This window comes from Danio rerio, chromosome 22, assembly GCF_049306965.1.
Source record: "Danio rerio strain Tuebingen ecotype United States chromosome 22, GRCz12tu, whole genome shotgun sequence".
NCBI lineage: Eukaryota > Metazoa > Chordata > Actinopteri > Cypriniformes > Danionidae > Danio > Danio rerio.
Genome location: NC_133197.1, coordinates 2,310,117 through 2,336,537, shown reverse-complemented (window position 1 = coordinate 2,336,537; position 26,421 = coordinate 2,310,117). Strand labels below are relative to the sequence as shown.

The 26,421-nt window shown below is 39.6% G+C and overlaps 1 protein-coding gene across 1 annotated transcript; it reads right to left on the bottom strand.

Annotated features, from left to right (window-relative positions):
- Positions 1–671: 671 nt before the first annotated feature.
- On the bottom strand, positions 672–25,017 carry LOC101884310 (uncharacterized). Its single transcript, XM_073936761.1, is given in 9 exon segments — positions 672–1,484; positions 7,181–8,309; positions 10,144–10,247; positions 10,760–10,882; positions 14,567–14,695; positions 14,697–16,005; positions 19,294–19,384; positions 19,387–19,405; positions 23,671–25,017. Coding segments are annotated over 9 exon segments (4,275 nt in total). The 5' UTR covers position 25,017; the 3' UTR covers positions 672–1,459.
- Between the last annotated feature and the right edge of the window lie 1,404 nt (positions 25,018–26,421).

The window sequence follows — 26,421 nt, the reverse complement described above, 5'->3', positions numbered from 1 at the left end:
AAAATAAAGAGCACCACTATTGAATTATAACTATAAAATGTTTTCTGTTTCAAAGTGTATATATCTGCCGCAATATTCCCATAATTTTTCCTTACATATCATAATTTGCCATATTACTAACATAAACTTGGACAATTTCATACACACTGACACAGAAAAACACAAACACATTCACTCATATTGTCCTCTCAGAGCTCCTCTCTGCCTGCTGTATTGTTTTGGTCAGCAGACACACAGATAGAGGTGAACTCAATGCATAAACTAGTCGCAGATTGTCGCTTTAATAAACTGTAAAGTGTGTTTTATTGTTGTGTAAACACGAGAAAAAGCGTCAACGACTCACCTCAGCTCTGAAGACTCGACGCTGGATGAACGCGTCAGTGATTACGTCATCACGGAGAGGCGGGAACAACGGCGGATTTTGCTTTTTAAAACTGAAAATGCACAAAAATAACGTAAAACTTCACAAATTACGCATGATCTGTGGAAACAACGCAATAGTGTCATATTAGATCGAAACAATTTCATCTATTTGTTTATTTAATTTATTATGGAAAACAAAACCACATTAAAACAATAAATGTTTAGTTTTCTGTTTATTCTGTCGGCACAAAAACACTAAAGCTCATCTGTGATCCTGTTTTTAACTCAAAACTCAAAACAAAATAATGAGTCAAAAAACTGCATTTTTTCGTTTATTAAAAAAAACAAACAGCAAAAAAAATGTCAATTTCCACGTGTGGGCGACGCCCCTTTTTCTTTTGATTGGTCAAAAGCTATGAAGCGCTGTGTAAAATTTAAATTCTTTGACAATTCCATACATCTTGTAATGAGAAAGTGAAACCATTAGCAATCTCCATGACAGATAAACCTCAGTAAAGATAGCCTGTGTTTGACATTCAGATTTACTTTGCTTATAAATACATCGCCAAATACATGGATAAAATAAATGCTGTACTCTACGGTTTGTGAATTCAGATAGAAAATGCATATAGCCGTTGTTGCGGGTAACGCATTACAATAATGCAAGATACGTAATAATATGATTTCTGTAAGTAGCAAGTAAAGTATCGCATTGATTTAAAAAAAAATTTAAAAATCCTTTTTTTAAAAGGTAATGCAAATTCATTCATTTTCTTGTCGGCTTAGTCCCTTTTTTAATCTGGGGTAGCCACATCAGAATGAACTGCCAATTTATCCAGCATGTTTTTACACAGCAGATCCTCTTCCAGCCGCAACCCATCTCTGGAAAACATCCATACACACACACACACTCAAAACTTATACACTGCGGACAATTTAGCCTACCTGTACCGCATGTCTTTGGACTGTGGGGAAAACCAGAGCACCCGGAGGAAACCCACGCGAACGCGTGGAGGACATGCAAACTCCACACATAAATGCCAACTGACCCAGCCGAGGCTTGAACCAGCAACATTCTTGCTGTGAGGTGACAGCACTACCTACTGCGCCACTGCGTCGCCCTGTAATGCAAATTGCTTTTTAATTTTGATTAATAGCTTTTAAAGGGCGGCACAGTGAGTAGCACCAGTGTGCGCATAAAACATTGACGATCGGGGGGGGCGTCTACTTTTTTGGTAATGTTAGTTTGTGTAATAGATGCTTCCGTCAATCAAATGTATGTGTTTATTTAAATTACATGTAATTTACTCATAAAATGTATGTAGGTTTTGGGTGTTTTGTGGGATAGGCTATTTAGAGTATTTAGGACAAACTATACAATGCTATTTGTGCGTAAATAGACGCATAAACATTCCAAGTTTACTCGCTTCATTCGCTTGTCAAATCCGCTTCACAATAGATGCGGGATCGTGTCATGGGCATGGCTTCAGCCCGGTGACTCTATCTTCATTGCTAAACAGCTAACATATTTTTTTTTGGAGGTTTATGTGCTTTAAGAAGGCTGAAAAACAGCGTAGATTCATTTGGAGCCGTGTCTGAGTCCACTAGATCCTTAAAGAGCTGCAGCCAACTCTGAGTTCAAAAACTCCTTCAGAAATTTAACCTGGATGATGGAGGCTTTCAGCGGTGCTTCCGACTGAGGCGATCCCCGTTTAATCAACTGTTGTCCGGTGTCGGCAGGAGGATTTCCTCCTAGGACACCAACTACAGGCGCTACGTCATAAGCGTGCCCCTAAAAGAGAAAGCTCCTGATTGGTTAATGCGGTGCTAATATCCGCTGAAGTTCAGATTTTCGAACATGAGCAGATTGCGCAAAACGCGTCAATTTTGCGGGCCATGCGCTCACAGTTGAAAAAAGTAAACTCAGAGCAGAAAAAGATTGCTACGTCAGTTGCGTCTGTTTAATTCTCCAATCAAAAGAAAGCAGAGGCTGGGTTTTCGTTGAGGTGCCTGCAGTGTTTGTGTTGTCAAGTTAAATTATATTAGTATCAACAACACTCTCGCACAATAGAGTGGAGGAACTATGACGTCACTTTGTAGGCTAATCGGCTGCTAGTATAAAACTGGTTCCCTCGTGAAAATCCCTATAGGATCTTCTGATAGGCTTTTCGAAGATTGCGAATAATAAGCTCTGTGTTCAAACACTGTTCTATACACTTACACGTTTTGTCCAGCCGGATAATCCTCACACGAAAATACAACTTTGAGCACTTTTGGATCTTAAATGCAAACGCAAGAACTGAAAAGCTAACATTAGGCTATAAACGGACTACAGAGCCCTCGGGGCGCTCTTCAATGACGTCAGGCCAACCCTGCTACAGACGACTTATCAAGTGTATTTTTAGACATATTGTCCATGACAAAGAGTTAATCTCTCTGTTTATTATATTATAATCTACGGTATATATTTTAAACAAATAAATACGCAAAAACACATAGACCTATGTGCCTTTTGGATAGTTGTTTTTACGTAGGAAATACATCCGTTTTGCTTTGTGGTTGTTCTGTAAGTTTTAAAACTGTGTGTAAATCTGCCTACATAGTATTATCATAAGACATATTTAAATAAGTGTATCGCTCGCGTGCACACAACCCGCTTACCTTAACAGACGACAGTGAGGTACAAGTCTATCAAATGCCTGAGCACTAAGAAACATTCAATATTTCTTTTTTGTCACAAAATACACTGAAAAGCAGCCTATACAGTCACATCTGCTAGTTAAATGTGTTCAGATGAAGAAAAAAAGACGAAAAATCACGTGATCACGTTAAAATGACAGTGAACATGCATATATTTTACACAATTATTCACATGTTTGCATTACTGAGAGCAGGAGAGAGACAGGCTGCACTGGTGAGCAGTATCTTCATAATATTGTTTATTAAAATAAATGATCAACAAATGAATCCGTCTCGACAACCTTAACAAGTGAAGGAATTATCTACACACAATCTGAACTCCCAATTAGTATAATACTACAAACTATAAGATACTATTGATGAAAATACCTAAATAACAGACAAATCCAAATGCCCAACACAAGCGAGCTGCGCACCAGATCAGTTCAGCTCGATGACGTATAATGTCCCAGACACCGTCTGTAGTCCCATTTAGCAACTTGATAGCAGCCGTCTTTTTAAAGAAGCGTAACCGATTTAAAAATTCAAGAGTGTGCTGTAACTGATGTGTTTTATGTCGTAGAACAAAACGTGAAAGTATCTTGAGTTTGTGTTAGCCACGAACCTTATTTAAGCGATTTTACTGAAATCCCATACAAAAAACACATTGACTTCAGGACGAGGGAAACAGGACTGCTAAAATGCTAACTCGCTTCTGGGTTTTTGCATGCAAATTGACGTCATAGTTCCTCCACTCTATACCCAGCTGATTCAGTCATAGCCTAGCGACATAAACAAAAGCACACCACGCTTTTTTTTCTTGTCAAAAAAAAGCCAATCTTACTGCGCCTGGAAGTATGTTTATGTCGCTTGCAAGCCGTGCGCACACCGATCCCAATATGCTTACGTCTACATTGGAAATAATAAACTTGCGTGCGGAAAAGACGCAATATGTGAACGGCCTGCTGCTATAGTTAATCCAGTGTGCGTTTAAGCCTCGGTATAGACTTAAAACTTTATACTAGCGCACAGTTGACATAACTTTGTTTAGTTGTAGCAGTTTTGTTCTGTGCAACAGAAACACGGCTTTGACAAGCCTTTATGATTAATTAACCGTAATGAGTTAAAGCACGGTTAATAGTGAAATCAGCTAATCCTTGCATACATATTAACGATCATTAATCAGTGCATTGTACAAAAGGCCTTTTCTACAAACACATCCAAATGTTTTCGGCTGCTCGCGCCACTCGCTTAAATGTCAGGTGACTCACGTTTTGCGCAGCCTTCAACTGCAGCTCGTGCTGTATTGAACAGACGCACGTCACTTCATAACCGTTTTTCGACTGAACTAAATTTATTATTGACGTCTCGGTCACACTGATTATAAGTGTGGTCACAAGATAAATATTCGAACTTTGTACGTGTCAGAAAGACAAACTGGGAATGTTCGGAAAGATAAGATGTAAACCAGTTTAACAGAATTCCAGAAAAACCGGCCAACTAGCGAACAATAAGACTATTTCACAATATACTGTGACATACAGTATCGAATGCAGCAATAATCTAAGGGTGCTTTCACACCTAAACTTTTGTTTCGGAACCCGTCTCGTTTGCACAATTAACACGGTTCGTTTGGCATATGTGAATCCACCGATCGCTCTCGGATCCAAGCCAAATCAATTGCTCGAATTGAAACGAATTCTGGAGCGAATTGATTGCAGTGAGAAAGCGATACGATCCGAGACCGGCTATATCACAGTGTTTTATGGATATGTAATAGGCTGGGGCCATATGAAGAGAGAATTATGAGTAGGGCGGGAGGTCAATAGACATCCCAAGTCTCCCGCAAATGCACAGACACTCCCGGATGGCCGCAAATGAGTGATAATCTCCCGGAAATCGTGTGTCTTCCTCCTGGTCCTCAAATACGTCGCGCACCCTTCTTACCGCTCCCTACCGCATCCCTCCTCGCTCTTTAAGCCTGATTTATACTTCTGCGTCAAGTGACCGGCGTAACCAACGGCGCATGCAACGCGCGCAGCTGTGCATTTATACTTCTGCGCGCTGTCTCTGTTGGTCTGCATTAACACTTCCGAAACACTAGTTGGCAGTGAGGTGTAAATGTTCCTCTGTGTCGAGTTTCTTCGCTGCTTTTTTGCTTTTCCTGAACACTTCCTGGATGTACAAGTGGCTCAAACTCGCTCATTTTGAGGCAGCAACTGGCGGACGTGCAGCAACTTTAACTATGAGGTAAACACAAAACAAAACTTTCCATCAGGAGCTCCTTCACGGGACTCCACACTTGTAAACAAATCGCTACATTGGGTTTGCGCCATTTGCGCAACTCTCGGTCCCGCCCCGACTCGTCAGCGTTACCAAGCCGACCAATCACAGAGCTTGCGCTACCCGTTGTTGCGACGTGTAGTTACATTTTTTGAGAGGTGCACGTCAGTGATGGCGACGGCCACGGCGAAGGGCTATGCGTCAGCGCCGTATTATACGCCGGTGTTTGACGCAGAAGTATAAATCAGCATTTAGACACGTCGTGCGCATCTTGTCAAACACCAACAAACCACCACCCTCCTTGACAGCTGAGTGAGACTCTGCAAAACAAACCGTGAAACTCTGACCAATGTGAGGAGAGTTTACTCACACGTGACTTGTTTTAGCTCTTTTGGTCCGTTTAGAACGGGGGTGGCCAACCCTGTTCCTGGAGATCTACCTTCTTGCGGATTTCAGTTGCTACCCATATCAAACACACCTGCCTGTAATTATCACGTGGTGTTCAGGTCCTAATTAATTGGTTCAGGTGTGTTTGATATGGGTAGCAACTGAAATCTGCAGGAAGGTGGCTCTCCAGGAACAGGATTGAGCACCCCTGGTTTAGAAACTTTGCTGTGTGACAGCGAACCGCACCAAGAACAAAGAGCAACAATTTTAATCCCTGTTTCAGAACAAATGAATCGATTCACAGGTGTGAAAGCACCTAATCTAACAGTAATCTAAACTACACTGCAAAAAATGCTTTTCTTACTTAGGGTGCTTTCACATCTACACTTTTGTTTCGGAACGTGTCTCGTTTGCCAAGTTAGCGCGGTTCGTTTGGCATATGTGAACAGGGCAATCGCGCTCTGTTCCGCGCCAAAGTAATCGCTCCGAGATCGCTTGAATGAGGTGGTCTCGGCTCGATTGAAATGAACCCTGGAGCGGTTCGATTGCAGTGAGAAAGCGATACGATCCGAGCGCGGTTATATCACAGTGTTTTATGTATATGTAATAGGCTTGCGGCTATATGAAGAGAGAATTATGAGTAGGGCGGGAAGTTTCGCGAGTCTCCGGATGCCCGCAAACGAGTGATAATCTCCCGGTAGTGTCTCTCTCCCAGTCCTCAAATAGGCATCATCGCGCACCCTTCTCACCCCTCCCCACCGTGTCTCTCCTCAGACACGTCACGCGCACGCACCCTGTCAATCACCACCAAACCACCACCTCTCCTGACAGCTGAGCGGGACGCTGCAAAATAAACCCTGACACTCTGACCAATGAGAGGAGAGTTTACTCGCACGTGACTTGTTTTAGCTCTTTTGGTCCGATTAGAAACTTTGCAGTGTGAAAGTGAACCGCTCCAAGAGCAAAGAGCAACAATGTAACATTTGTAATCTCTGTTTCGGAACAACTGAATCGATTCACAAGTGTGAAAGCACCCTTAGATTTTTGTCTCGTTTCTAGTCCAAATATCTAACAATTCCTAAATCAAGAAGAATTTTCCAGACAAGCAAAACATATAGTCTTGTTTTGAGAAATAATATGCCAATATTAAGTGAGTTTTTCCTTAAAACAAGCAAAATAATCTGCCAATGGGGTAAGTAAAATAATCTTACGTCAAAAGAAAAAACAAGATTAATTTGCTTACCCCATTGGCAGATTTTGCTTGTTTTAAGGAAAAACTCACTTAATATTGGCATTTTATTTCTCAAATCAAGACAATTTGTTTTGCTTGTCTAGAAAATCCTTCTTAATATAAGAAATTTTAGATATTTAGACCAAAAATAAGACAAAAAATCTAAGCAAGAAAAGCATTTTTTGCAGTGTAGCGCTCAGGTCTAACAGGACCAAAATGCATGACTAAAGCTTTTACTCTGTATGAAGATCAAGATGCTCTTTAAGCTCGTAAGGCCTTAAAAATGTCTTGCTGCATTGATCACGATCCCAGGGGTGCTTTTTCACTCCAGTGTGAATCTTCATGTGTTTTTTAAAGTTTGATGATTGCCTGAAACTCTTCCCACACTGAGTACAAGTGTACGGTCTCTCTCCAGTGTGAATCCGCTCATGTACATTCAGTTGTCCTAAATTAATAAATTCCCTGTTGCAGTGTGAACACACATGCGGTTTCTCTCCAGTGTGGATCTTCTGGTGCTTTTTCAATTCTCCAGACGTAAAAAAATTCTTCTTACATGCAGAGCACGCAAACTCTCTCACACCAGTGTGGATCTTCTGATGGTCTTTAAAATGTGACGATGTTATGAAACTCTTTCCACACTCAGAACATGAATAAGGCTTCTCGTTTGTGTGAACTCTAAGATGTTTCCTCAGATCTGAAGGTCTCAAAAATATCTTGCCGCACTGATCACACTTGTGTGGCTTCTCTCCAGTGTGGATCAGCATGTGATTATTAATGGATGAAGACTGCCTGAAACTCTTCCCACACTGAGTACATGTGTACGGTCTCTCTCCAGTGTGAATCCTCTTGTGTGTTTTCAATGTTTGTAACCTTCTGAATCTCTTCTCGCAGTGTGGACACTTGTACGGTCTCTCTCCAGTGTGCATCCTCTGGTGCAGCTTCAAGTCTTCAGCTCTAAAAAAACTCTTCTTACACTCAGAGCAGACAAACTCTTTCACGCCAGTGTGGATCTTATCATGTTTTCTTAAATATGACAGCAGTGTAAAACTCTTTCCACACTCAGCACAGGAATAAGGCCTCTCCTTCGCATGAACTCTAAGATGTCTCTTCAGAGCTGAAACTATCAAAAACGTTTTGCTGCAGTGATGACATCTGAGTATTTTCTCTCCAGCGTGAGTCATCATGTGACACTTGAGACTGTATTCATAGCTGAAACTCTGTCCACACTGAGTGCAGGTGAAACTATTCACGGCTGTTCTTTCTATTAAAAAATCTTCAGTCTTTGTCCGAGCTTCAATTTCACTCTTGACATGATGTTTCTCCTCTTCTTCACTCAGTTCTTCACTCTCCTCCTTCACAATCACACCTGAAAATGAATAAGTCACATGTTAATCTGCTAGTGTTTTACACTCTTGAATAGTTTGTAACCGTACAGGCAAACAATCATGAATAAGAGCATTTGTGTGTTTGGCTGAGATGGTAAGTGTTTAAATACTGCTGCTCTCTGCCTTCCTTGCTTATAATTTTAAGATGAACACAAAAAAAAGAAGAGAAAGACAAGAAAATGCCTAAGTCTAGGGCTAATAGTAAAGCAAAGCAACTGAATTAGCACACGGGTGGAAAGAGATATACACACACCGGCCACTTCATTAGGTTCACCTGTCCAACTGCCGGTTACAGCAAATTTCCAATCAGCCAATCACATGGCAGCAACTCAATGCATTTAGGCATGTAGACACGGTCAAGATGATCTGCTGCAGATTATGCGAGCATCAGAATGGGGAAGAAAGGGGATTTAGGTGACTTTGAACGTGGCATGGTTGTTGCTGCCAGACGGGCTGCTCTGAGTATTTCAGAAACTGCTGATCTACTGGGATTGTCAAGCACAACCATCTCTAGGGTTTACAGAGAATGCTCTGACAAGGAGGAAATATCCAGTGAGCGGCAGTTCTGTGGGCGCACATGCCTTGTTGATGCCAGAGGTCAGAGGAGAATGGCCAGACTGGTTCCAGATGATAGAAAGGCAACAGTAACTCAAATAAGCACTCGTTACAACCGAGCTCTGCAGAAGAGCATCTCTAAACACACAACACGTCCAACCTTGAGGCGGATGGGCTACAGCAGCAGAAGAGCACACCGGGTGCCGCTCCTGTCAGCTAAGAACAGGAAACTGAGGCTACAATTCACACAGCCTCACCAAAACTGGACAATAGAAGATTGGAGAAACGTTGCTGCTCTGATGAGACTCCATTTCTGCTGACACATTCGGATGCTCGGGTCAGAATTTGGCCTCAGCAACATGAAAGCATGGATCATCCTGCCTTGAATCAGCGGTTCAGGCTGGTGGTGGTGGTTTAATGGTGTGGGGGGTATTATTTTGGCACACTTTGGGTCCATTAGTACCAATTGAGCATCGTGTCAATGCCACAGCCTACCTGAGTATTGCTGCTGACCATGTCCATCCCTTTATGAGCACAGTGTCTCCATCTTCTGATGGCTACTTCCAGCAGGATAACACACCATGTCATAAAGCGTGATTCATCTCAGACTGGTTTCTTGAACATGACGATGAGTTCACTGTACTCAAATGGCCTCCACAGTCACCAGAACTTAATCCAATAGAGCAGCTTTGGGATGTGGTGGAACGGGAGATTGGCATCATAGATGTGCAGTCAGCAAATCCACATGCTATCATGTCAATATGGAGCAAAATCTCTGTGGAATATTTACAGTAACTTGTTGAATCTATTCCACAAAGGATTAAGGCAGTTCTGAATGCAATAGAGATTCAACCCGTAGTCAGGTGTACCTAATTAAGTGGCCGTGAGTGTAAGTTGTCACTTAGTTTCACTCATTCAACAGAAGAGAGCATTGATAAGAAACATTTGTAAAAAGGGTCAACATCCAGAAGCATTTAACAGAACATTACTCCTTGTGAGGGGAAAAGTAAAGAACTGAACACCAAACACCTGCCTTATCCTGAAAATTTAAATTAAAAGCAGCAGGGAAAGAGTTTTACTTAAGGGGCTTTACTTCATGAAACCTTTACTCTCATGATAAGACATGTCACAAATGTAAATCCATGTTTATAACACCTGTCATTACGTGACAAAAAAATGTTAAGATAAATAAAAGTACTAAAATTGATGAAGTGCTTAAAGATGAATGATGATGAAGATGAGTGATAAATAAACACAAACCTATTAGTTCTTCAGTGTCTTCCTGTTTAATTCTGCAGGGTTCTGGATCACTCATCTTCTCACTGTCCTTCAATAAACTCTGTCTTTGTCTTTCACTGATGGAGCTTCAGAGGAATAAACAGAGAAATCGGAGTCATTTACACTGATTGAGGAAATAAATTAAATGATAAACGATATTGATGAGCCTCAGACTACAAACAATATAAGATAGCATTTATATAGGCTAAATATTTTGTTTAAATTTCAACCAATAAAGTAATTAGATGGCTAGCAGCATATTAATGTATGGAAACCCCAAAACATTTAGAAAACAGAGCTCCATAAACTATTACTTTTGTTTTCTGCATCATAGTTCACATATCTACTGCAGAACATTCCCATTACAGATCATATTTAGCGAAATAATCACATATTAAGGTAAACTCACACAGTAAACAAACACATTCACTCATATTGTCCTCTCAGAGCTCCTCTCTGCCTGCTGTGTTGTTTTGGTCAGCAGACACACAGATAGAGGTGAACTCAATGCAGAAACTAGTCGCAGATTGTCGCTTAAATAAACTGTAAAGTGTGTTTTATTGTTGTGTAAACACGAGAAAAAGCGTCAACGACTCACCTCAGCTCTGAAGACTCGACGCTGAATGAACGCGTCAGTGCTGACGTCATCACGGCGAGGCGGGGACAACAGAGGACTATTTTTATTTGTAAAAATGGCAAAACTTTACAAATCACGCATAAACTGTGGAAGTCACAAGGTAATAGTGTCATATTAGAATCAAATAATATATATATATATATATATATATATATATATATATATATATATATATATATATATGAAAAAAACGTTTAAAGTGTTACAAAAATTTTATATATATATATATAAAAAAAAAAATAATAAAAAAAAAATATATATATATATATATATATTTTTTTTTTTTTTTTATCTCAATTTATGTATTAAGTTTTTGGCTAAAACAATATATTTTAAATCAAATCGGGGAAAACTGAGCCTGCTTTGACAATTCCATACGTCTTGTAATGTGAAAGTGAAACCATCAGCAACCTGAACAAAAATAAAGTTAATAAAATAAGGAAACATTTAAGAAATAACCGCTTTAAAACAATATAAAAACAATTTAATAAAAAAAATCTAATGAAAACAACAAAAGGAAGAGCGCAGTTTGTGAGCTCTGTGGATGCAGCATTTTCAATCAGTTTATATGGAAATTGAGTGAGCGTTGATGATAATCTTTCATATGATTGGAAAAACCTCTTATTCTCGACATGTACATGCACCCTGTGAAAGATTATTTATATTTACAATATGATCTGCATTTACAGAGGCTGGTTCACAACTCAACTCCATTCATCTTTATTTCAATAGCGCTTTTACAATGAAGATTGAGTCACAGCAGCTTTACATAGACAGTTATAGTAAACTGAAACGGTGTAAGTCCAGTTTTTAGAGTTGAAGTTCAGTTTAGTGTGATTTAATATTAACTGCTGAGAGTTCAAACACTGAAGAGCAAATCCATCGATACGCAGCTCCACAGGTCACGAACCATGCAAGCCAGTGGCGACAGCAGTTCACAGCATTTCCTCTTGATGGGTGAACATTAGCATTGATTGGGGAAGTTCCTTGCCTGCCCTGGTCTGAATCTACTAAATACTCATGGCCCATTAAACACTCCCCATGCATAATGGACTTCTGAGAAAACTTGAGTTACTCAATTTATTTTGTATTGTTGCATCAAAATGAGTGATCGTAAGGATGTTCACATCATTTAGTAGTAAACGTTCTGACCAAGCATATTTGTTTGGCTTTGTTTATGTGACTTTTCACCTCTAAAACAATCCTAAATATGCATGATCTGTTTTTTTTTGTTTTAATGCAAACAAAAATCATCCATCTTTACTGAACATCATTGCTCCTTCTTTACATTAGTGGGTCTCCTTGGTCAGTTTTGGAGGCATGTTGTTGCTTTACCTGGTGTAGAGAAGGCTCTCATACCTCTTCATTTGCAATATGGTCTTGAAAATTCTCTGTTTGAAGAGCTCTACAGCCCTCACCCCTACACCTTCAAGCTTAAGAGAATTGGGACAGGTAAAGGTACAATTGGGCCTAAATGACCCAAGTATGAGGTGAAATTTTATGTCAATGTTGCTAAAATCTGATTAGAACTTAAGATGGTGCTTGTAAACCGTCATCTTTTACCCATCTGTCCAATCAGTGGAGAAGAGGCGGGACCAATACACAGACCAAACATTAAATATTACTGGTTAGTCACTACATTTCTATAGTCACTAATATTTTACTCAAAATGTGATACTGGTAATATGCTACTGTCATGGACTATACATCATAATTAAATCATCTGTTGATGATTAGGAGAGATTTCTGTTTTGCCTTTATAGAGTTAAACCAAGGAATAATCCTACAACAACAAACACAAACTCAACCCAAGAATTACAAGCTTACATAAAATCACAGTATCAAGCCAACAGTCAGGCACAATAATCAATAAAACAATAAAAAGCAAAAGATACATATTAAGATGCGTCTTAAGAAGCTTCTTAAAGCAATCAAAAGAAACTGCATTGCTGATAATTGTGGGTAAAGCTTGATTTATACTTCTGCGTCAAACACCGGCGTATGCTACGGCGCTGACGCATAGCCCTTCGCTGTGGCCATCGCCGTCGCTGACGTGCACCTCTCAAAAAATGTAACTACACGTCGCAACGACGCGTAGCGTAAGCTCTGTGATTGGTCGGCTTGGTAGCGCTGACGAGTCTGGGCGGGACTGAGAGGCGCGCGAATGGCGCGACGCCGCGCAAGCGATTGTTTACAAGTGTGGAGTCCCCTGAAGGAGCTCCGGATGGAAAGTTTTGTTTTGTGTTTACCTCATAGTTAAAGTTGTTGCACGTCCGCCGGTTCCTGCCTCAAAATGAGCGAGTTTGAGCCACTTGTACATTCCGAAAGTGTGCAGGAAATGCAAAACAGAAGCGAAGAAACTCGACACAGAGGAACATTTACACCTCACTGCCAACTAGCGTTTCGGAAGTGTTAATGCAGACCAACAGAGACAGTGCACAGAAGTATAAATGCACAGCTGCGCGCGTTGCCTGCGCCGTGGGTTACGCCGGTCACCTGACGCAGAAGTATAAATCAGGCTTAATGCTTTCCATAACTTAAACACCATAAGAAAAAGCTCCACCTCTCATGGCTTTTACACTTCAGTGCAGCAGATCACACATGTAATCTGGAGTGAATGAACCGGCAAGTACTCTGGCATATGTTTTATGCAGCGGATGCCCTTCCAGCTGCAACCCAGCACTGGGAAACACCCATACACTTTGACATTCTTATGCTGCGTTCACACCAGACGCGGCACGCGCGTCAAGCGCGAGTGATTTACATGTTAAGTCAATGCAAACGCGCGAATAGACATCCTGCGGCGCGAATGACGAAAATTGCGCGGTGCGCATGGCGCGAATTGAGCTTTTGATGCGCTTAATGCGCGTTCCACACGAATCACTCGCGTTCGAAAATCTGAACTTCAGCGGACATTCGCGCCACATTAACCAATCAGGAGCTTGCTCTTGTGGGGGCGTGATTGTGACGTATCGCTTGTTGTCGGTGTCCCAGGGGAAATCCCCCAGCAGACACCGACAAGAAGTTCATCAAACTGGGCTTGGCTCAGTCAGAAGCACCGCTGAAAGCCTCCATCAGCCAGGTTCAGTTTCTGGAGGAGTCTATGAGCTTAAAGAGCTGGATGCACCTCTGAAAGGATGTAGTGGACTCAAACACAGCTCTAAACGTATCGACGCTGTTTACCATCCTTCATAAAGCACATAAACACTGTTATTTTCTTCATAAAATCCATGTTAGCCATTTAGCTATGAAGCTAGAGTCACGGGGTAGATAGAAGCCCTGCCCATCACGCGAATCCGCGTCTGTTCTGAAGTGAATTTGACACGCGAATGAAGCGGATTTGACGGGCGAATAAAGCGAGTAACCTCAAATGTTCATGCGGCTATTTACGCTCGAATAGCGCGATTTATCTGGTGTGAACACAGCATTACACTCACGCCAACACGAGGAGAACATGCAAACTCCACACAGAAACGCCAACTGGCTTAGCTGAGGCTTTAACAAGTGACCTTCTTGCAGTGAGGTGACAGTGCTAACCACTGAGCCACCCCATAAGAGAGCATATAAATACTAAATAAAAGGACCCAGAACTGATCCCTGTGGGACACCCTGACGCAATGGCACACAAAAAGACAAACTGAGCATTTGGAAAGATACGATGTAAACCAGTTTCACCTTTCCAGATCGACAGATCCACTAGTGAAGTCTGTCCAATAATATACTGTGACATATAGTAATGAACGCAGCACTCAGATCTAAATGCAGAACTAAAGCTTCTCCTCAGTATGAAGATCAAGAAGCTTCTTAAGAGTGTAAAACTTAAAAAAATGTCCTGCCGCACCGATCATGTGTTTATCAAGGGATGATGATCGTGCAAAACTCTTCCAACACTGAGTGTGTGTACGGTTCATCTCTAGCGTGGATCTTCTGATGCACTTTCAAATGGGATTGCCGAGCAAAACTCTTTCCACACACAGAACATGAATAAGGCTTCTCCTTTGAATGAAGTCGAAGATGTCTCTTCAGATCTGAAGACCTCGAAAATGTTTTCCCGCACTGATCACACTTGTGTGTTTTCTCTCCAGTGTGGATCAGCATGTGATCTATATGGTGTGATAATTGTGTGAAACTCTTCCCACACTGAGTACACGTGTACGGTTTCTCTCCTGTGTGAATCCTCTCATGTACTTTCAGATGTCCTAAAGTAGTAAATCTCTTGTTGCAGTGTGAACACACATGCGGTTTCTCTCCAGTGTGGATCTTCTGGTGCTTTTTCAAGTCTCCGGATGTTAAAAAAATCTTATTGCATGCAGAGCACGCAAACTCTCTCACACCAGTGTGGATCTTCTGATGTGCTTTAAAATGGGATTGTGTTGTGAAACTCTTTCCACACTCAGAACATGAATAAAGCTTCTCGTTTGTATGAAGTCTGAGATGGATCTTCAGATCTGCAGGCCGCGAAAATATTTTCCCGCACTGATCACACTTGTGTGTTTTCTCTCCAGTGTGGATCCTCTTGTGATTATTAAGGGATGAAGATTGCCTGAAACTCTTCCCACACTGAGTACATGTGTACGGTCTCTCTCCAGTGTGAATCCTCTCGTGCGTTGTCACTGTTTCTAACTTTCTGAATCTCTTGTCGCAGTGTGAACACTTGTACGGTTTCTCTCCAGTGTGAATCATCAGGTGAAGTTTCAGTTGTTGAGATCTTATAAAACTCTTCTTACACTCAAAGCAGACAAACTCTTTCACACCAGTGTGGACCTTAACATGTTTTCTTAAATATGACTGTAGTGTAAAACTCTTTCCACACTCAGCACAGGTATAAGGCTTCTCTTTTATATGAACTCCAAGATGGTTCTTCAGAGCCGAAGAATTAAAAAACGTTTTCCTGCACTGATCACATCTGTGTGTTTTCTCTCCAGTGTGGATCCTCTCATGTTTATTCTGGTTTCCTGAACAATTGAAGCTCTTCTCGCAATATGAACACTTGTAAGGTTTCTCTCCAGTGTGGATCAGCATGTGACGCTTGAGACCGTATTCGTAGCTGAAACTCTTTCCACACTGAGTGCAGGTGAAAAATTTCACAGCTGTTCTTTCCATTAAACAACTATCGTCAGTTTCTGATTGAGTTTCTTCTTCCCTCTTGACATGATGTTTCTCCTCATCTTCACTCAGTTCTTCACTCTCCTCCTTCACCACCACATCTGAAAATTAAAAAGTCACATTTTAATTTACTAGTTTGTTTTTTGCACAAGGTTTTTTAACACCAGAACTAGAAACAATATATAATCCAATGTCTATAGAGAAAACATGAGATGAAGATATGACACGAGTTCCTTTTTTCTCAGATTGTCAACCCCCCTAGTTTTCACACCTTTAGTTTGAAAAAAGTCAGGAAAGTGGGTGTGTCCAGCTCTGTTTAGGTGGGAGTGTCGGGGGAGGGAAAGAGGGAAGGGTTTGCATAAAAATGGGAGTTTCAGTCCGGGCACGCGCTGATTTTCACGGAGGCTAAAAAACACACAGACGCAGGGGGGAAAGAAAGTGACTGTGTTTACATTTTTTGAGGTTGTCAAACCTTATAAAATGTCTTGACAGACCCTTGTATGCCTTATTTTCTCCAACTTAAGATGAGACATCGCTTCTCTTATCCAGTGAGTATGTGTTGGTGGAACAGGGTCTTTCCATTTAAACAATATCCGTCTTCTAGCCAGAGGAGAACCAAAGATAACATGTTCATTTGGCTTGTGTTGAGAGGAGCGTTCTCAGGGGCCACCCTGAACAACACGAGAAATGGTGAAGAAATGGCCTCAAAGGTCTCAAAAATACTAATCCAGTATATGTAAAGCTTTGGAACTCTCCAGAATATGTGCAGCAGAGTAGCAGGATCGATCGCATGTGGGAACTATGTCAGCATTGATCTTAGGGTGCTTTCACACCTGCCTTATTTAGTTCGATTGAATCGCACTAGAGTTCGTTTTCCCTTTTGGTACGGTTCGTCAGGTGAGAATGCAGCAATCGTACTCGAGCGGCACCAAAAGCAGACCAAATAAGCGTACCGAGACCTGCTTGAAGAGGTGGACTCGGTACGCTTTCGAACGAACCCTGGAGCGGTTAGTTTGTGGTGAGAATATGATCCGTACTAAAACAGGTCCAACCGCAAAAAGTACTGCGCGTTTTGGACTAATTCAGCTGCCGTAGGCCGATGCGCTGTGCATTATGGGATATGGAGGAAAAATATTTGTTGACAGCGCTTTACCAACAGAGAGAGAGAGAGAGAGAGAGAGAGAGAGAGTGAAGACATTACCTGATGGATCGCTGGTAATATTTCCGCAAAATTAACATGTCGCAGTTTAGCTAAATTAATTCACGCCTCCTCCTGAAGTGACGAGCGATGCATTGAACACTGTTTTCCAGCCGCGGCCGCGCTTCATTTTCGTAATGTATAGTTTGTCTAAAGCAGGGATACAATCAGCCAGCGCAGTCGTCCCTCCAGAGTAAAAGGTTTTGTTTACCTGTGTAAGTTCACTGGCATTTTCCCGCACGTGAATTCTGACCAATCAATAAGCAGTTTAGGAAATATGTTCAACAACATCTGGCCAATGAGAGATGTGGATTTTGTCAGATGACTGCATTTTGGTTTGTTTCAACTGGTTCGGACCAAAGCCAGCAGTGTGGTGTGAAAACGACCCAAAGACGACAGAAGATGCGACAATGTATCATTTATTACCCTTGGTCCGGACCAAATGAAGCAAACTACAGATGTGAAAGCACCCTTAGAGAGTCTGACTTTAGACCACTGCAAACTGGTCAATGTTCAAGTGTATTACAGCATGTCTGAGGCATACTGCTGATGAGAAAACTCCTTGTATTATTTTGTGCCAATCTGCATCTGAGATTGGTGCATCTAAATCTGTCTCCCATTTATTTTTAAGTAAGTCTAATGCTGTTTACACCGGACGCGGAACGTGCGGATGAGTTTGGCTCTTTGTGTGTAAACAGACGTGTGATTATTTATGTTTGCTAGCTGCATTAGCGATTCAAAATCCGCTTCATTAGCGCGTCAAATTCACATATGCAGATTCGCATCATGGGCAGGGCTTCTGTCAGCCCGGTGACTGTAGCTTCGTTGTTAAATGGCTAACATGGATTTTACTGAGAGGATAGCTGTGTTTATGTGCTTTATGAAGACTGAAAAACAGCGTAAATTCGTTTGGAGCCGTGTCGGAGTCCACTAGATCTTGTCAGAGGTGCACCCAGCTCTGTGAGCTCATAAACTCCTCCAGAAACTTAACCTGGATGATGGAAGCATTCAGCGGTGCTTCAGAAGGAAGATTTCCCCCCGCGACACCAACAACAGGCGCTACTTCATAAGCTTATATATATATATAAGCTTAGCAAACAGAGCAAACAGTAGTATAGTATTATAATATATAGGATAATAATAAATAAATACAAATAAAAATAAACAAATAAATAAATCAGCTCTGTAATTCTTACTTTCTTGTTACCATTATGGTGAATAAGAATAAATATAAGGATGTGTGTGTATCTGTGCAGTGTGTATATACAGTATGTATGTGTATGCAGTGTGTATATCCAATATGGATGTATGTGCGTGTTTATATTACACACAAACACACACTACAGTATATATATACATATATATATATATATATATATATATATATATATATATATATATATATATATATATATATATATTTACATGTAATGTTTATTTTTAATTAACATCATTTTGAAAAATTACATTAATATTTTTAATAATAAGTGGTATCGATATCGGTATCGTAATTTTTTTTAACAAAAACTATCAGTATCGTATCGAATTAAAAATTGTGGTATCGCCCATCCCTAATTGAAAGATATACAACAATTTGGGCAGCACATTCATCTTTACCGTACTAATTCTACCGCCCAATGACAAAGGCAGGTGGTCCCATCGCTCAAAATCTTGCTTTAGATTGGATAAGAGAGGCTGATTATTGGACACATAAATCTGAATAATTATATATGACACATACATCAAGGTATTTCAATTTTTTAAAAGGGACTGATCCTAAACATGATAGATTGACCGCATCTCTAACTGGCATTAATTCACTATAATTTTGATTTTATAGCCAGATATTTTGCCAAAGTAACTTTAATAATTTGGGAAAACTTGACAGCGGGTGTGACAAATACAATAACATATTGTCCGCATACAATGAAACCTCATGTTCCACTCCTGCCCGCTGAATGCCGTTGATATCAGGACTTTGTCTCAGAGCTAGAGCTTCCATCACAACCCTGTCTTGTGCCACAATGAAGTTCAAAATAAGCGTAAACATTATTGTTAGTGCGTACAGCAGCCAAATTTTCTAGTTTTTTACGGCACATGCCACTCTTACATAGTTTTTAACCGTACAGGCAAACAATCATGAATAAGAGCGTTTGTGTTTGGCTCAAATTAAAGAGTAATAAACACAAACCTATTAGTTCTTCAGTCTCCTCCTGTTTAATTCTGCAGGGTTCTGGATCACTCATCTTCTCACTGTCCTTCAATAAACTCTGTCTTTGCAGATTTCACTGATGGCGGCAGAGCTTTAGGAGAAGAAACAGAGAAATTTGAGTCATTTACACTGATTGAGGAACTAAATAGTATGATATGTAGTTATATTCTATAGGAGACACAATATGTGATCAGGTAATTGGCTCAGTCAGCGGATGCTAATAAAATTATAGAAGTAAATTTGGTTTTATATTCAGACTTTCTCCTTAATAATATAATTTCAGTAAAATATTATTTACAAATTCTCAGAATAAATACAATATAAGACAGCATTTAAATAAATATCTCGTTTAAATATCAATTAATAAAGTGATTAGATTGCTAACAGTAGCACATTCCCAAAAACATTTAGAAAACAGAGAGCTCCACAAACCATTACTTTTGTTTTCTGCATCATAGTTCACATATCTGACACAGAATTTTCCCATTATTTTCTTCACAGATCATATTTAGCGACATAATCACAAATGAAGATAAACTCACACTGTAAACAAAAACTGAGCTCATATTGTCCTCTCAGAGCTGCTCTCTGCCTGCTGTATTGTTTTGGTCAGCAGACACACAGATAGAGGTGAACTCAATGCAGAAACTAGTCGCAGATTGTCGCTTTAATAAACTGTAAAGTGTGTTTTATTGTTGTGTAAACACGAGAAAAAGCGTCAACGACTCACCTCAGCTCTGAAGACTCGACGCTGAATGAACGCGTCAGCGCTGACGTCATCACGGAGAAGCGGGAACGACGGCGGGCTTTATTATTATTTAAAAAATGACAAAACTTTACAAAATACGCATAAACTGTGGAAGATTCAACGCAGTATTGTCATGATAAATACAAGTATTTATATATATATATATATATATATATATATATATATATATATATATATATATATATATATATATATACATTGTCACCCTAGAATTATAAGGTTCTATTGACTTATTACTTATTAGCATAACTTATTCTTATAATATTAAATGACAACTTATTTAGATTATGGGATGTTTTTTATAAGTTGTTTACATTTGAAGACTTCTTAATTTTAATAACAATTGTTATACATATACAGTTTGCTATATGGAATGCAAAATATCTCAAAATCATTCATAAGGCAGATTGAACCTTATAATACCAAGCTGACAATATATATATACATATATATATATATATATATATATATATATATATATATATATATATATATGTACATATATACATATATATATATATATATATATATATATATATAATTTTTGTAACACTTTCAGTTTTATATATATATATATATATATATATATATATATATATATATATATATATATATATATATATATATATATACATACATACATACGTATGTGTGTGTGTGTATATATATATATATATACACACACACATATATATATATATATATATATATATATATATATATATATATATACATATATATATATATATAACTTTTCAATTTGTCAATTTCTAGAAACAATAAACAATAGAGCAGTTTTGAATTATCTCAATTTATGTATTAAGTATTTGGCTAAAACAATATATTAAATCAAATTGGGGAAAACAAAGCCTGCTTTGACAATGCCATACTGAACTACAAAACTTAATAAAATAAGAAAAAAAATGTAAGAATTAACAGCAACTGAGTATATATGTGCTGCTTGAGCATTGATGATAATCTTCCACATGAATGAAAACCTCTTGTTCTCAACATGTACATGCACCTTCCAAAAGATTGTTTATATTTACAACATGATAACTTACAACTTCGTTTACAATAAAACAGTCTTTGAATCTTCTCAGTTCTTTCTTTCTTCAGGCTGGTTCACAGCGTTTTCTCTTGATGGGTGAACATTAGCTTTGATTGGGGAAGTTTCTTGCCTGCCCTGGTCTGAATCTACTAAATACTCATGGCTCATTAAACACTTCCCATGCATAATGGACTGCTGAGAAAACCCGAGTTACACAATTTAATTTGTATTGTTGCATCAAAATGAGTGATCGTAAGGATGTTCACATCATTTAGTAGTAAACGTTCAAACCAAAGATATTTGTTTGGCTTTGTTTATGTGAATTATCACCCCTAAAACAATCCTAAATATGCACAATCTTTTATTTTGTTTTTAAAGAAAGCATAAACCATCCATCTTTACTGAACATCACAGCTCCTTTTTTACATTAGTGGGTCTCCTTAGTCAGTTTTGGAGGCATGTTGTTGGGACAGGTAAGGGCTTAAAGGGTACAATTAGGCCTAAATGACCCAAGTATGAGGTAAAATTTAAACTCAATATTGCTAAAATCTCATTATAACTTAAAGCCTGGTTCACACTACAGGATTTTAAACATCAGCAGATCGCTGTGCCGTTCACACTACATGACTTGACTTTGTGTCTTTTGATCTCTGTGGTGTTCACACTACGCAACACTCCGTGAATAATCCACAAGAGGGGGGTCACACACTACATGATCTGATAACAACTCATTCCCCATCAGCTCATTCAAGCTACCAAACCACAGCCAATGAAAATTTGAGGGAGGAGTCGTCAGAAAAAGCTGAACACTATTGGCTGCTTGTGTGCGGATTACATCACTGACAGCGTTTCAAGCTTTGAAGAAAGCATTTAAAAACATCATCAAATCAGCTGATTTATCAGCGGATTAATCACTCATCTGCAGGTTCCAGTGGATAGATACACAGAGAGTTTTTAATTTTTGTAATTGTATAACTCTTTGAAATAAAACTAACAAATAACACCCTGCCGTTTTCTAACTATCAGTGTATTTCTTTCTGACATTGTTATTATTATTATTTTTTGTTACAAAACAGTAAAGAACTGAGCATTTCTGCCCTAAATTACCATATTGGTCAAAATGACTGCATGCATGTCTGATCCTTTTCGCTGTGACTTTAAATATGTGTGCATTTTCTTGCCTAGCAACTTCCTGCTAGCATAAACAAAACTTTCTGATGGCAAAAACATCAATTTACTTCAGATATCTTTCAGAACAGCATATTCTGTGCCGTGAAATAGCTCCTGTTTGAAAGTGAAAATGAAAGTGTTTTAGTATCTTAGCTACATATTTATAGGCTGTATTACCAAAAAAAGATGATATTTTTAGGGTAATGGTGTCATTAAATATGATGCCAGACATTCAAAGCTTAATTTTAATATCTCAATAATAGCTTTGAATGTAAATATGTTGTGACAGTATGGCGCTTTATATGAGAACGGTCAGAATGAGCAGTATGGTAATTCTAATAGTTACAGAATTCTAGTTCCACTGTTAATATATCCTCCTCTCATGTCTGTGTTAACGCAGAATGAAGCCAGTGCACCGATGCCCATTCTGACCAATCACAGATGTTTCTGCTGAGCTACTGAGCACACAGGCATTCAGCCCATGCTGATCTGCTCTCTCATTGGCTGCAGCTCGTCACTACACATGACCACACGTGGTGTTGAGTCGGCCGACTGCTCTGGAATATTTAGCATGCTGAATGTTGGATTTCCATCTGCGAGGTGTCGGCGACGCGTCAGCGAGCCTCGTTGATGCGTTGTTCAGTAGTTCACACATAAAGAGCGGCGAGCGCCGAGCACCCGCAGACTTCTTCCCGATCACAGCCCGATCTGTCAGCGAGCTTATTAACTTCCAAATCGGGCTCAAATCAGGCTTAAAATCCTCTAGTGTGAACTAGGCATAAGATGGTGAAGGGGCGGGACAAATACACAGACCAATACACAGGCCAAACTGTGAATATTACTGGTTAGTCACTCATACACTACGGCCAATTTAGTTAACCCAATTCTCCTATAGCTCATGTGTTTGGACTGTGGGGGAAACCAGAGCACCTGGAGGAAACCCACACCAACACGAGAGAACATGCAAACTCCACACAGAAATGCCAACTGGCCCAGTTGGGAGTCGCCTAAGCGACCTTCTTGCATTGAGGTGACAGTGCTAACCACTGAGCCACCCCATAAGGGAGCATATAAATACTAAATAAGAGTGGACCCAGAACTGATCCCTGTGGGACACACTGACGCAATGGCACACAGAAAGACAAACTGAGAGCGTTTGGAAAGATATGATGTTAACCAGTTTGACAGTTCCAGATCAACAGATCCACTAGTGAAGTCTGTCCAATAATATACTGTGACATACAGTATCGAATGCAGCACTCAGATCTAAATGCAGGACTAAAGCTTCTCCTCAGTATGAAGATCAAGAAGTTTCTTAAGACTGCAAAACTTAAAAAATGTCCTGCCGCACCGATCATGTGTTTATCAAGGGATGATGATCGTGCAAAACTCTTCCAACACTGAGTGCGTGTACGGTTCCTCTCTAGTGTGGATCTTCTGATGTGCTTCCAAATGGGATTGCTGAGTAAAACTATTTCCACACTCAGAACATGAATAAGGCTTCTCCTTTGAATGAAGTCGAAGATGTCTCTTCAGATCTGAAGGCCTTAAAAATGTTTTACCGCACTGATCACATTTGTGTGTTTTCTCTCCAGTGTGGACCAGCATGTGACTTTTAAGGTTTGATAATTGTGAGAAATTCCTCCAACATTGAGTACATGTGAACGGTTTCTCTCCAGTGTGAAGTCTCTCATGTACTTTCAGATTTCCTAAAGTAGTAAATCTCTTGTTGCAGTGTGAACACACAAACGGTTTCTCTCCAGTGTGGATCTTCTGGTGCCTTTTTAAGTCTCCTAATGTAAAAAAACTCTCCTTGCATGCAGAGCACTCAAACTCTCTCACACCAGTGTGGATCTTCTGATGGTCTTTGAAATGTGATTGCGGAGTAAAGCTCTTTCCACACTCAGACCATGAATAAGGCTTCTCCTTTGTATGAACTCTAAGATGGACCTTCAGAATTGAAAGCCTCGAAAATATTTTCCCGCACTGATCACACTTGTGTGTTTTCTCTCCAGTGTGGATCAGCATGTGTTTATTAAAGGATGATGATTGCCTGAAACTCTTCCCACACCGAGTACATGTGAACGGTCTCTCTCCAGTGTGAATCCTCTCGTGTGTTTTCATTGTGGCTAACCGTCCGAATCTCTTCTCGCAGTGTGAACACTTGTACGGTTTCTCTCCGGTGTGAATCCTGAGGTGCAGCTTCAGTTCTTGAGCTCTAATAAATCTTTTCTTACACTCAAAGCAGACAAACTCTTTCACGCCAGTGTGGACCTTAACATGTTTTCTTAAATATGACTGTAGTGTAAAACTCTTTCCACACTCAGCACAGGAATAAGGCTTCTCTTTTGTATGAACTCTAAGATGGCTCTCCAGAGCTGAAGAATGAAAAAACGTTTTCCTGCACTGATCACATCTGTGTGTTTTCTCTCCAGTGTGGATCCTCTCATGTTTATTCAGGTTTCTTGAACGGCTGAAGCTCTTGTTGCAATATGAACACTTGTAAGGTTTCTCTACAGTGTGGATCAGCATGTGATGCTTGAGATTGTATTCATGGCTGAAACTCTTTCCACACTGAGTGCAGGTGAAACCTTTCACAGCTGTTCTTTCCATTAAAAAACTATCGCCAGTCTCTGATTGAGTTTCTTCTTCCCTCTTGACATGACGTTTCCCCTCATCTTCACTCAGTTCTTCACTCTCCTCCTTCACCATCACATCTGAAAATGAATAAGTCACATTTTAATTTACTAGTTTGTTTTTTGCACAAGTTTTTTTAACACCAGAACTAGGAACAATATATAATCCAATGTCTATAGAGAAAATAAAAGATGAAAACATGAGATGAAGATACGACACGAGTTGCTTTTTTCTCAGATTGTCATGTTGTTTGCGTCCGTTTCCATCACACGAGTTAAAGGGCCATGAAACCCTGTTTTCACACTTTTAATTTGAAATAAGTCAGGAAAGTGGGTGTGTCCAGCTCTGTTTAGGTGGGAGTGTCAGAAGAGGGAAAGGGTTTGCATAAAAAGGGGAGTTTCAGTTTGGGCACGCGCTGATTTCCACAGAGGCTAAACAAACACAAGGACGCAGGGGAAAAAGACGGTGACGGTGTTTACATGGACATCAGTAATCAAACTACTTGAGGTTGCCAGACCTTATAAAATGTCTTGACAGACCCTTGTATGCCTTATTGTCTCCAACTTAAGATGAGACATCACTCCTCTTATCCAGTGAGTATGTGTTGGTGGAACAGGGTCTTTCCATTTAAACAATATCAGTCTTCTAGCCAGAGGAGAACCAAAGATAACATGTTCAGTTGTCTTGTGTTGAGAGGAGTGTTCTCAGGGGCCACCCCGAACGACACGAGAAATGGTGATGCTTCACCCTAAATGCTTTAGAGAAGGTCTCAAAAATACTAATCCAGTATATTTAAAGCTTTGGACATGTCCAGAACATGTGCAGCAGGGTAGCAGGATCATGTCGGCATTGATCTTAGAGAGTCTGAGTTTAGACAAGTGCAAACGATGAACAATTTTGTAGTGTATTGTATAGCGCAAAATGCGGAGGCCCCCCTGCAGGGATCACCGACGGGGCCCCCAAGTAGAAGCCGGGGAGGGGGGGTGTATATACAGATATATATATATATATATATATATATATATATATATATATATATATATATATATATATATACAGATATATATATATACAGATATATATATATATATATATATATATATATATATATATATATATATATATATATATATATATATATATACACATATATCTATGATCGGGAGTTTTCCTGGATGTTAGTATGCATTTTTTTTTTAATTATGAAAATGTTTATTTGACCACTTTTCTACATTGATGGATCACTTATCGCACGGGCTTTCCTGACAAAAAGCTTGTGTTTGTGTGTATGGAAATGTACTATTCACTCTCCCTGTTAAATTTGATCTAATCATGTGCTGAAACACAGCTCCTCTCCTGCTTTCACTTCTCATACTGACGGAGGGAGCGATTCATTTGTGAATGAATCTCTGTTATGAACGACTCGTTCGTTAGCCGACAATAATAAGTTTCTGGCAGCGCAGCATCTCTTTGTCATATT